The 13,093-nt window shown below is 41.0% G+C and overlaps 1 protein-coding gene across 1 annotated transcript in view; it reads right to left on the bottom strand.

Moving 5' to 3' along the window:
* kcnd1 (potassium voltage-gated channel, Shal-related subfamily, member 1) overlaps positions 1 to 10,142 on the bottom strand; it is a 112,265-nt gene extending 102,123 nt beyond the window's left edge. The window contains exons 1-2 of the mRNA XM_072681444.1: positions 9,942 to 10,142; positions 6,874 to 8,816 (exon numbers count right to left, since the gene is read on the bottom strand). Of these exons, the coding sequence (XP_072537545.1) occupies positions 6,874 to 7,988 (1,115 nt within the window). The 5' untranslated portion in view covers positions 7,989 to 8,816; positions 9,942 to 10,142. The remainder of the gene's footprint in view (positions 1 to 6,873; positions 8,817 to 9,941) is intronic.
* Between the last annotated feature and the right edge of the window lie 2,951 nt (positions 10,143 to 13,093).

Genomic DNA, 13,093 nt, shown 5'->3' with positions numbered 1-13,093 from the left:
ACATTATTTTATGATGCTTTATGCTTTTGAAATAAAAAAAAAAACTGATTTATTTTTAATTTAAGTGACATTAATGGGCTTAAATAACCAGAACATTGCAGATGTGGGGAGAGAAAACCTTCTTTACGTCCCACCAGTGAGAGCACTGGTCACATCCACTGTCACCACCACCTAGAGTGTCTCCTGTAGTGTCCTGAAGCATGCAGTGGTGCACAGCGTCATACGTGCTGAAAATGCCTTTCGTGAAAAATATGATTCTGTTCACAGCCCTTCTGTCCCTGAAAGCATCCATAACACCGTCTCAGCAGAAAGTGCGGAATAAGGCCTTTCCTGAGATTGCTATGCATCTGTGCATTTAACTACATGCAAGAAGACGCTGCACTTTAATCTAGAACTGCTCAAAGCCTGGTGCATCTGCATGCATACATATGTGTGTGTGTGTTTGTGTGTGTGGGGGAGAGCAGTATGAAGGCAATCATGCGAGCGAAATGATGTATGAGGTAAAACCAGAATGCTTAATACCCAAGTCCTGACAACGACACGATAAGCTGAAGCATTATGATCGATGTTACAATTCATTTATAGCCCGGCCCGTAATGTACAGTCAGATTACGGCTCCTGCGAAGAAATGGATTGTGGTCATTATCACTAATGCGAGTTTGATATCTAAACCAAGCAGATTTATCATGATGTCTCAGTACGGTTTATACACAAACTTCGCTTATACACACAACATCGCTAAGAAACTTTACAAGGGTACAAAATAATCAAAACGGTCGTACACTGCCAACTAGAGCATCCTAAACATAGTCCCCCCTTATTATATTTCTGTCATTTAAGTTTATATAATTTATTTATACAAATTTTAACTCTTTATATCTATAGAAATTGTCTGATTTTATTGTTGCATTAATTCACAAAACAAGTTTATCTAACAAATGGATGAGCTGAAGATGTTTATCTGATGTTTATCTGATGAAATGAAATAGTGCTCATTCAGTATATTGTTTGATGTTCATCCAGGGGTCTGCATTTCCTACACACCGTAAATCTAATATACAACAAATAGTACAAGTACAGTACAAGTACAGAACGCAATTCAACTGTGTTGCTAGCGACAGTAGACTACCACACACTCATGCTCCCATGATTTAACCCCTTAAATAGCCTATTTATTGCCCACCGGCAGGCCAAAAGTGCTATTACAAACTTCTGTTAGCAGAGAACTGCCCCACCAGTTTGTACAGAAGTCCAGAAGACCAGTTTGCAGTTACTGAATAATACACCTTAGTGTGTAATAAGCCTTGCTGCTTTAATGGGTTAAACTCGTAGGGCCGCACACATCAAACGCGGGCCGAGCGAATTTGCATTTCATTCGCAAAAACACTTTTCTTTTGTAAATGCCTGAATTCATTCTCGAATACAGTCTCGAAATCTTTTACATTTTTTACATTTATTCTATTTATTGTTATTTTTGTAATTACTGAATTGTATTACTGTGCTCTATTGTGCAATTCCTACTGGCTACTAAATTTCCTTCAGGATCAATAAAGAAAAAAAACATAAAATCAAAGAAAATTACACTTAACAAGCAAACAACATGTCCTAATACCACCTGTTTTGGTTTAATTAGTTGGTCAATCAGCAGGGCAACAGCAGGGCCTGGGGTCTGTCATAGCCACCAGAGGAACCACCATGGATAATGCTGGATTTAGCAGACAGAGCTTTGCAGTGAGTGTCTTTAGAAGTCGTACAGAATTATTAGCTGACACTGAAGATTGACCAGTTAGTCAGTTTAGACTATCGAGATCCTATTTTGTACTTCAAGTGTGGCTCGGCTCGACCCGCCATCCTTTCAGATTCACGGAAGACAAGCGTCCAGGCTCTTTTCTGTCCTGGCACCGAAGAGTACTTGGGTGAAGTGTAGTGTTGAGCATTGTTGTCTCCATACTGGCTTCTGTATTTAGTCGTATCTAAGCTTAGAGGGATCTTTTGGATCCTAGACGATAAAAACTAGCTAAGGGTATTTTCTGAGTAAACAGTGGAGCACTGCTGTAAGTCGCTCTGGAGAAGAGTGTCTGCTAAATGCCTTCAATGTAAATGTATTTCTGCAATATTTTAGAGCCAGCTTTGAGAAGGGAGGCCGCCAGATCCACACTATCCTCATACCTGTCCAGGTGCTGTTCGTGTTCGGCTCCTTGGATACTGGAATTTAAAGTATAGCTTATTATGAGTAAATAATATCAGCCCAACATGACTACTTCAACACATTATATCCACCCTTTTTTGAGTCATGCTCTTTCCCTGAAGGTCTGAATATGTTTAACATATGACCTAATCCTGTGGAAAGTAGGATGCACTCTCAGCGTAGCTGCTGGCTTTTACATAAATCTGCATTTCCATACAGGCGGCACAGACTGTCAGACTGTTCTCAGAGTTCTCAGACACATTTGGGGCTTTCTAGGCTTCCTCATCCTCTCACAGTCATTCACAAACACCTATTCACACAACTCTGACAGTCATTCATTCACACACACACACACACACACACACATAAAGCCTCCCCATTCTCTCGTCCCAACTGTTGTGACACAGCAGTCTCCCTCCCTCCATCCATCACTGCGAGAGATTATGATGTATCAGCCCCCCTCACACACACACACACACACACCATAGCCATAAGTCTGCATCTCTTGACTTCGCCATCCTCAACAGGCGTTTATGAGTGTGTGAATGTGTGTGTGTGTGTTCTCTGCTGCAGTCTGTATGAAACCACCAGGAATAATGTGACACACCACTGTAATTCACTCCAAGCAGATGTTAAACAGTCAGGTTTGCACTCTGGGAGAACCTCGACATAAATAAAGATTGCAGGTTCAGTTGCTTAAATCTGAACGATAGTAGACGGAAGTAGACTGATAAATCACTGTGCTGATCAGTTATTTAGTATCTCAGTGTTACTGAACTCTACTAAAGCCTGAGTAGACAATAAATCACTGTGCTGATCAGTTATTTAGTATCTCAGTGTTACTGAGCTCTACTAAAGCCTGAGTAGACTGATAAATCACTGTGCTGATCAGTTATTTACCCTACTATTAATGAGCTCTACTAAAGCCTGAGTAGACTGATAAATCACTGTGCTGATCAGTTATTTAGTATCTCAGTGTTACTGAACTCTACTAAAGCCTGAGTAGACTAATAAATCACTGTGCTGATCAGTTATTTAGTATCTCAGTGTTACTGAACTCTACTAAAGCCTGAGTAGACTGATAAATCACTGTGCTGATCAGTTATTTATTATCTCAGTGTTACTGAGCTCTACTAAAGCCTGAGTAGACTGATAAATCACTGTGCTGATCAGTTATTTACCCTAGTGTTAATGAGCTCTACTAAAGCCTGAGTAGACTGATAAATCACTGTGCTGATCAGTTATTTATCCTAGTGTTAATGAGCTCTACCAAAGCCTGAGTAGACTGATAAATCACTGTGCTGATCAGTTATTTATCTCAGTGTTACTGAGCTCTACCAAAGCCTGAGTAGACTGATAAATCACTGTGCTGATCAGTTATTTATTATCTCAGTGTTACTGAACTCTACTAAAGCCTGAGTAGACTGATAAATCACTGTGCTGATCAGTTATTTAGTATCTCAGTGTTACTGAACTCTACTAAAGCCTGAGTAGACTGATAAATCACTGTGCTGATCAGTTATTTATCTCAGTGTTACTGAGCTCTGCTAAAGCCTGAGTAGACTGATAAATCACTGTGCTGATCAGTTATTTACCCTAGTGTTAATGAGCTCTACTAAAGCCTGAGTAGACTAATAAATCACTGTGCTGATCAGTTATTTAGTATCTCAGTGTTACTGAACTCTACTAAAGCCTGAGTAGACTGATAAATCACTGTGCTGATCAGTTATTTACCCTACTATTAATGAGCTCTACTAAAGCCTGAGTAGACTGATAAATCACTGTGCTGATCAGTTATTTAGTATCTCAGTGTTACTGAACTCTACTAAAGCCTGAGTAGACTGATAAATCACTGTGCTGATCAGTTATTTAGTATCTCAGTGTTACTGAACTCTACTAAAGCCTGAGTAGACTGATAAATCACTGTGCTGATCAGTTATTTATTATCTCAGTGTTACTGAGCTCTACTAAAGCCTGAGTAGACTGATAAATCACTGTGCTGATCAGTTATTTACCCTAGTGTTAATGAGCTCTACTAAAGCCTGAGTAGACTGATAAATCACTGTGCTGATCAGTTATTTATCCTAGTGTTAATGAGCTCTACCAAAGCCTGAGTAGACTGATAAATCACTGTGCTGATCAGTTATTTATCTCAGTGTTACTGAGCTCTACCAAAGCCTGAGTAGACTGATAAATCACTGTGCTGATCAGTTATTTATTATCTCAGTGTTACTGAACTCTACTAAAGCCTGAGTAGACTGATAAATCACTGTGCTGATCAGTTATTTAGTATCTCAGTGTTACTGAACTCTACTAAAGCCTGAGTAGACTGATAAATCACTGTGCTGATCAGTTATTTATCTCAGTGTTACTGAGCTCTGCTAAAGCCTGAGTAGACTGATAAATCACTGTGCTGATCAGTTATTTACCCTAGTGTTAATGAGCTCTACTAAAGCCTGAGTAGACTAATAAATCACTGTGCTGATCAGTTATTTAGTATCTCAGTGTTACTGAACTCTACTAAAGCCTGAGTAGACTGATAAATCACTGTGCTGATCAGTTATTTATCTCAGTGTTACTGAGCTCTACTAAAGCCTGAGTAGACTGATAAATCAGTGTGCTGATCAGTTATTTATCTCAGTGTTACTGAGCTCTACTAAAGCCTGAGTAGACTGATAAATCAGTGTGCTGATCAGTTATTTATCTCAGTGTTACTGAGCTCTACTAAAGCCTGAGTAGACTGATAAATCAGTGTGCTGATCAGTTATTTATCTCAGTGTTACTGAGCTCTACTAAAGCCTGAGTAGACTGATAAATCAGTGTGCTGATATCAGTGTTACTGAACTCTGTGTAAATTTAACTAAACAGTCTCTTTTGTGTACTATAATGCACTGTACTGTATTTTTACATTTGGGTGCCATGTGACAACATAAAACAACACAAATAATGTGAGTATATGAGGTTTGGTGATAGTCTCCTTGTAAATGTATTAAAGTGTATTAAAGAAATGCACAAGAACAACCATAGTGAATAATGAGTACATTTTTTGCAACTATTCAAAAAGGTTGTCATAACAGGCTGCTATCCAATCAGCTACTTGCTACTGCGCAGATTATGCAGTTACTATACATTGACTATTGTTGCTCATTAAAATCTTCCCTTTAAGTTTGGACGTATTCAGAAAAGCATATAAAAGACAATGGCTTTCTCTTCATCACAAACCCTCCGAAATAAAAAAAATGAAATTAAAAAGCCCATGATTAGCACAGATTTGTACGGATGATTACCAATCTAACTAATATCTATTTGCAAATTGGATGTGTGGCATTTAACGTGTGCAACAAACAAAAGCAAAATTCATTAGCTTCAGACTAAGTATCACAAAAGCTCAGAAACATTTGCTAGGCGTTCCTGGCTGATTCCTCTTATTTCTGCATGATGGGTGATAGTCAATGGGCAGGCATTCTCATTTTCAGCAGACGAGCTCAATAGCCCTGTCTCAGATTCATAAAATATCAATATGATTCCAGAAACACAATTCTCCAGCGCAGTACTTTTCATTTGTGCCTATCTACTATCTGCGATAAAATGCATTGAAATGAAAGTTTTATATACTGCAGCGGGGGGGGGTATCGCCCTAGAATTGCTCAGTATAAAGATATCTGATAATAAACCAATCACAGTCCTGCGAAACCTGTGTTTTGCACATTTGGTTTTGTTGTTGCTGCTCCAGGACACCTGAGCGAGCTCACGGGGGGGCTTTGCTCATTAGTTTGTGAGGTGTGTCATGGTGCTGCCCAGGCCTGGGAATCACTGCAGTGTTTTATACTTCATAAGTCACTGCAGGACTTTCTGGAGAACGTGTATGTAAGAATACTGTCAGCAGCATGCATGAAAAATGAAACTGTAAGTGGATTTGAGCACGGGGGAATTTTCCAAGCGTCCTTAATGGATCTAGTCTGTTTCCTTGCAAGCAAAGCCCCAGCCTGCGCACTTATCTCCACTGAAGGTCCAACATCGTATATGTATGCAGTTGTCTGAGGCCAAGGCAAACTCCATTCCTGCAGTTCTACACTGCACTGCACACTTTGGCGTTCCCAATGCTATGGCAGAATCGGATCATCTGAGTTAAAACCACCAAACAACATTAAACAGCGACGACAGGTTTGGTGCTTAGAGTTTACTTCCTTCCATTTGCACTGGAGCTACAAATGCCTACACCTCCATACACCTGCATCAAACCGTATCAGGTTATTAGGTAGTCTGAAATAGATGCTTGTGTGGTTTTTGCTGAACGCTAGTGGTACTGGTCCGAGTAAAATGGACAAAAATATTGCATCGCTACAAACAGTCATAACAGGAGTCTTAAATCCTGCATTTTTGTCTAATTTTGTCCATTTTTACAGATGACCATTTTTACAGTGTTCCATTCATCGTCAGGACCTCCAACGTGGTTTGTGGCAAGTCTGTGTTGGCTTAATCATGACCGGTACACCGTTTCAAACGGATCTAAACACTTCGATAATTGAGCTAAATAGCATTTCTGACAAACCCCTTTCGCCAAAAGCAGAGCAAACCCTATATGTGTTGTGGTTCTGAAAGGCCGTCTCCTCTGATCTAAGCTTGCCCATATCTCCACAATCACAAACACATGTAAAGCCAAGAGAAAAAACAGATGGACTAACCCCAGCGTTGTCATGGTAACAATGGTGTACCAGAAGGAGGCTGGAATGCTGGTGAAGTTGGTTCCTTTGGTCCCTTTCTCAGCATAGAACATGACGGTGGCGAAGATGATGATGGCCATGGTGAGGGAGAAGAGGAGAAAGCCGAGCTCGGAGGCACAGCTCTTTAGCGTGTAGCCCAGGATGCGCAGGCCCTGCGAGTGGCGTGAGAACTTGAAGATGCGGAAGACCCGGAAGACCCGGAGCGTGACGAAGGCACCACTCACGTCCTCGTTCTCAGGCATGACCAGGCCAATGTAGTAGGGCATGATGGCCACCACGTCGATGACACTCATGACCGAGCGCATGAACTTGCAGCGGCTTGGGGCAGCGAAGAGCCTCATCAGGTACTCGAAGGTGAAAATCAAGACGCACGCCGTGTCCATGCAGAAGAAGGCCACTGAATACTTCTCGCCACACGGCAAGTCCTTGACGCTGCCCTTGGGCGGTCGGCATGGCACCGTCTCCACGACATTGGCGATGACCGAGACCGCAATGAAGAATCCTGTGACGTAGTAGAAGACCAGCGCCATGGTGCTTGTGTGAGGATTCTCGAAGGCCCGCCAAAGCCGCTCTCGAGGCGTGCTGTTCGGCGGCAGTGGAGTGTCCGTGGCCATCTCTGCTTCTGTGTCTTCGGCTAGTCGCTCCTGGTTCTCCTTCTTGCGGTCGCGGTACTCTTCCATGCAGCAATCCCCGATGATGTCCGGCACGATACCGTAAAAGGCCAACTCCTCGTCAAACGCCTGGATGCACTCCTGCCGCGGGTAGTGCAACTTGCCTGTGCGGTAGAAGTTCAGGATATGGCGGAACATCTCCGGGTCCCTGTCAAAGAAGTATTCCCGAGTGTCCTCATTGTAGAAGAACTCCTTTTCCGAGCTTCCCAGCAAGGTGTCGGGATAACGGTCAAGGGTGTTTTTCCACGTCTGGAAGCGGAGCCCGCTCACGTTGACAATCAGAATCTCGTCGTTGCGGCTTTTCTTGTCCACAGGAGGCTTGGGCATGGTCTTTTTGGCCAGAGGAAGCCAGCCAACGGCGGCTGCCCGGGCAAAGGGCAGCCATGTTGCCACTCCAGCGGCCATATTTGCTTTGGGGAATGCAGGTTTTTTACCAGAGCAAACGGGCGAGTGTAGAGTAGGGTGATGAGCCCTGAGGTGGTTTCTCCAAACCTTTTCGAAGCAAGAGGAACAGAAAAGGTATTTCCAAACTGATCATCCGAGCTGTGGGCTTTAACAGCCAGGCCCGTTTGTCAAACTTTAATGACCCTTAGCTTGTTTGTCCACTTCGGTCACAGGAAGAAGATCCTGTGAGGTGAGTGGGTTGAGGCAAATTCAATGTCATCATCAGGAAAAGATACAGCAATCCCACTGGACCATGGAGGACAAATGTGACCCCATTCGAATCACATGACAAACTACTTTCTACAAACCCAGAAAACCAAAAACGGTCCTAAAACAGACCCAGTTGCAGTGCACTTCTTCTCAATTCGCTTCTTGGCCTTTTTTTGCTTGCAGAGCACAGCTTCAGTGTCTTCTTGCTATTCATGAAAGCCGTCGGGGCATCTTATGGTTAAGTCTGCCGGCTCGTACTCGCAGACACTGCCTAAAGAAGACAGATTTGTTGCAGCACCATTGCGTTTCAAACTCTTATTAAATTGTGATGATGGTCTCCAAAGTTGCAAGATAGGCAAATCTTCCCGCCGTTGCCCTTTTCTGTCTCCCCGTCTCTTTCTCTCCCGCTCTCGTTCTCTCTGTTGTTTTAGAGCTTTGACTGTGAGAGCATCTGCCCTCTCTTACAAGCGAGCCTTAAGTGGCTACTCGATTTCACCGGTGGTTGGCAGGGCTTTTGAATGGATATCTCAGGGAATCACGGGCGCCTCTATTCCATATACGGAGGTTCCTCTTTAGTCCCTGTCAAACCCAAACACAACAAAAGCTTAGATACTGTACAGCTCTGACTTTTGAAGCTCTGACTTTTTCATGCTATCATGCCTGAGCTTTTTTTTGCAGTCTTGTTTGAACAAGCGAGCTTTAACGTCAGCTTACAAAAGGCGTCTTCTGGGGATCTTAAAACTTTTAGAAGATCTGATTCTTCCGTAGAAGACACCAATAATCAGGTGCCTCATTATGGTGACTTTCTGTCCTCCCCTTGACCGAGGTATTGACTGATAAAAGTGCTGAGTAGGATATTAAATGATCCTCAGAAGTACCGGACAGGTTCTGTATACATAAGAGTCATGTCCACATATTTTTTCATTTTCAAAATTCAGGATTTAGATCCTGTCAGTGAAGAGACAGAATATCCTAAACTAATTCCCAGTCTGTTTTCCAGATCCCCAGATCCTTCCTGATTGCTAATTGAGTATCTCCCAGCAAGACCACCTAGTAGGCATTTAAGACAGAGCCTTGCATGCAACACTGACGCTGTCCGTCCCAAGGAGTCCTACTGAAGGGCAGATGACCCACCCCAGACTCACCCCAGCGCACACAGATCACACAATCACACAATCAAAAATCAATATCAGCTTAGACCACACTTCCTGCATCACGTACCCAGCATATGCATGTAGTTCACCGAGGTGAAGACATCTATTCAAAGCAAGGCAAAGTGCTGTACTGTACACAATTTCAGGTGAAATGCATTACTTTAGATTTACCAAATAAACTCAGAGGTACAACACACTCCTCTGTCCTTACGTTATATATTGCTTATGCAGATTTCATATAACATCTGTCCAAGCTGCAGCTTGTTGCTCGGAGCTGCAAAGTATCCGGCAGTCGATATCAGACAGGAAAAACAAATCCTGGCATTTTACAAGAAAATCGACCCTGGCATCCGATACCCGCACTCACTTTAAACCCCCCAATCGTCTCAGAGTAAATTAAAATGGGAAAGGACAGAGCTGGAGGAGGCGAAAAGTCCTGCCAATCTGAAATGAAGTTCCGAGCAGTCAACAAGCTTTATAACTCAAAGCTCTAATGGGCGTCTCTTATGAATAGCAGTCTATTTTTAAGCTTAATAAGGATCATAGTTACCTCCCGTTACAGACGAGGATCTAGAGAGGATGATGGGTCCTGTGTGACAGAAAGCAGATGAAAGAAAGAGGGGAAAAAAAGGAATGAAAAAAAATTGGATAGGCAGGAAAGAGCCAATCCTCTGCAGCAGTCTTGGCATATCACGTACGTGCTAGAGAAGAAGTGATTGTAATGCTTAGCCCTTCTAGCCTCTCTCTCTCTCTCTCTCTCTCTCACTTACTCTCTCTTTCTCTCTCTTTCCACTCTCCTCCGCTTGCGCTGTTCCACTCCCGCACTGCTTCTCTCTCTTGCTCTCTCATTTGCTTGCTCAACCCCCCCACCCTCTCTCTTTCTCTCCCTCTCTCTCTCTCTCTCTCTCTCTCTCTCTCTCTCTTTCTCTCTCCCTCTCTCTCACACAGAGGCTTTCTCTCTCTCTCACACATACGCTCACACATCCATCTAAAGCTTAACTCACAAGTGCATGGCACCCAAGTAGAAACAGGTTTTGTGCAACATGCGAACAGTGTATTCTTAAGATCTTAGACAGCAGGTTAAAAAAAGGCATATTTTATAACCATAACAATAATATTAATAATAATCATCATCATCATAATGTTTAGCGAGGGCTGATTTACTACACCGTTTGCTGTGGAGATCAGAGCTGCCAGAGAATCTGCACTGGCACTGGTGAAACAGAAGAACACTGGCAGTGCTGACAGACTGGACCGCAAATCAGCCTGCAAACTAGCCTGCATGCCAGCATCTGAGCAAACAAGGCCCGCACTGATTTCGCTGAAATAGAAAATCGAGCTAATACTAAAAACTGAAGGAGGTACCTGTAGAAATGAGCTCTCCTAACTAAAACTGTTCAAACCTAAAGGTCAGATTTCAACTTCAGAATAATGAGTAAGATTAACTAATTAAACTAATACATATTTGGTACTGAATAAGTCAATATAACATTTTTAGTAAGTGTTCAATAATAAGTAGGTACTAATTAAATAATACTATTAGATAATAAATAGATAATTAACAATTAGTGGATACTGATAAGTACATACTGAATGATTAGTTTACCCATTAACTAATACTTTTTGGTAGGTAGTAGGTAGATGCTAAATATTTAGTAGATACTGAATTGTAAGTAGATTCTGGATATTTAGGAGGTACTAATAATAAATACACATTAATTAGAAATACATAATAAATAATAAGTATGTAATGAACAATTAGTGGATACTGAATAATTGGTGTGTACTACTTAACTAACACTTATTGGATAGTAGGTAAATGCTGAATAACTTGCAGATACTGAATAGTAAGAAGATAATGAATAATTATTAGCATGGTGTTTATTATTATATACGTATTTATTGAATAATAGGTAGTTACTGAATAATTAGCATTCTAATTAAGTAATATGTATTTAATAATCAGTAAATAGTGAATAATTAATAGTTACTGAATAATAAGTAGAGGTATCTTTGAATATCTATTCAGACTAGCTGAGGTTGTTCTTGGGTAAATAGTGAAGCACTTTTATAAGTCGCTCTGGATAAGAGCGTCTGCTAAAGGCTGTAAATGTAATGTAAACGTAATAAGTAGATACTAAATAATTAGTAGGCAGTAGTTACTGACTAATTAGTATTTACCAAATAATTACTACTTATTAAATTAATTACAACTTATTGAATACTTCTGTGGAACTAAATTAGGAAGTACTGAATAATTACTACTTATTGAATACTTTTGGGGAGCTACATTATGAGGTACTGAACAATTACTGCTTATTGAATAATTAAAAAATTAGGATGTACCGAATACTAGATACTTTATAAAAATACTGCTAAAACTAAAGCTCAATAATGGGGTTCAAGGCAGAGGTTCAAAGGGTTAAATCTGCAAGAATGACTGAGCAGTGACTGCCTGTCTGCAAGCAGAGAAAGAAGTGCGGTAGCTCACCGCTGTTATGCTACTTAAATGCTGCTAACGTTCTTAGCCTTACATTTTCCTGCCGTTCCAAACGGCCATTTATCAAAAAGGGAAAATATATAAAAACCTAAAACTTGTTTGGGTGAGCAGGTGACTCTTTTGGAGAAGTGGGTGGGATGGGTGGGAGAATGAGTGGTTGGACTATGTAGCACAGCAGCATTATGCAATAGTGTCAGTCATGGTTTTGTGCATTTGCACATTTTGCTTTGATCAAGTTTAATCTATATATATATATATTTATATCACCTTATATATTATATATAATATTATTATTATTATTATTATTATTATTATTTACACTATATACGACATTATACACTCTGTGATCATACAGGAGCCACACTTGCCTCAGTCCTGAACTGGATTCGGACTAGGTGGGCTTGACAGTCCGGTTGTTTTACTTTGAATCACTGTGACAGAAGACAGAAGATAGAAGGCAGGGAAAGTGGCTCCAAGAGCACAAGGTGATGCAACCACACTGTGCAGCCTGTGAAGAGAGAACGGTCACACCAGCATGTTTACCTCTCTCACATTTTTCTCTCTGAACAAAAAGACAATGTTCTTCAGAGACATCGCACTGGAACAGGAGGAAGACGATGCTGGGGGGGGATTTCGTAAAGGTTTACAATCACAGGCTCCACTTTAGCCCCTGTACTGAATAATACATGAGTTAAAGCTGAATACAGCAGACTGACACTCATTCACTCACCATTTATAACGGGGAGCACACAAACATGCTACTGCCACTGCAATCCCACATGGCTTATTGAGTTGCACCTAAAATAGAAGGATTCAGTTACAAAGGGGTATTTTTAGCCGTGCTGCTTTCTCAACGGAATTGATGGTAATTATAATGCATTTACAATGAAGATGTTTTAAATATGGTAAGAATATGCATACTTATGTACACACACCCACTCTAATAAACACACACACACACACACAGGTACAAAATAGGCTTATTCATGGAAGCCCACCATTCCCACCATTTAAAAAACATCTTTCATTCCAAAAGCATAAAGCATCTCATTATATGTGGAATGATCTCAAAATCACAAGAAAACATCTTAAAACAATGAGAAAGAATCTCAAAAAATTATAAAATAATATAATAACAAATAGTAATAATAGAATAAATTATAACCTCTCAAAATATTGACTTAGCATTAACATCTCATTAT

Source organism: Salminus brasiliensis, chromosome 6 (assembly GCF_030463535.1).
Source record: "Salminus brasiliensis chromosome 6, fSalBra1.hap2, whole genome shotgun sequence".
NCBI lineage: Eukaryota > Metazoa > Chordata > Actinopteri > Characiformes > Bryconidae > Salminus > Salminus brasiliensis.
Note: the sequence above shows the minus strand (reverse complement) of the source record. Positions and strands in the feature narration are given on the sequence as shown.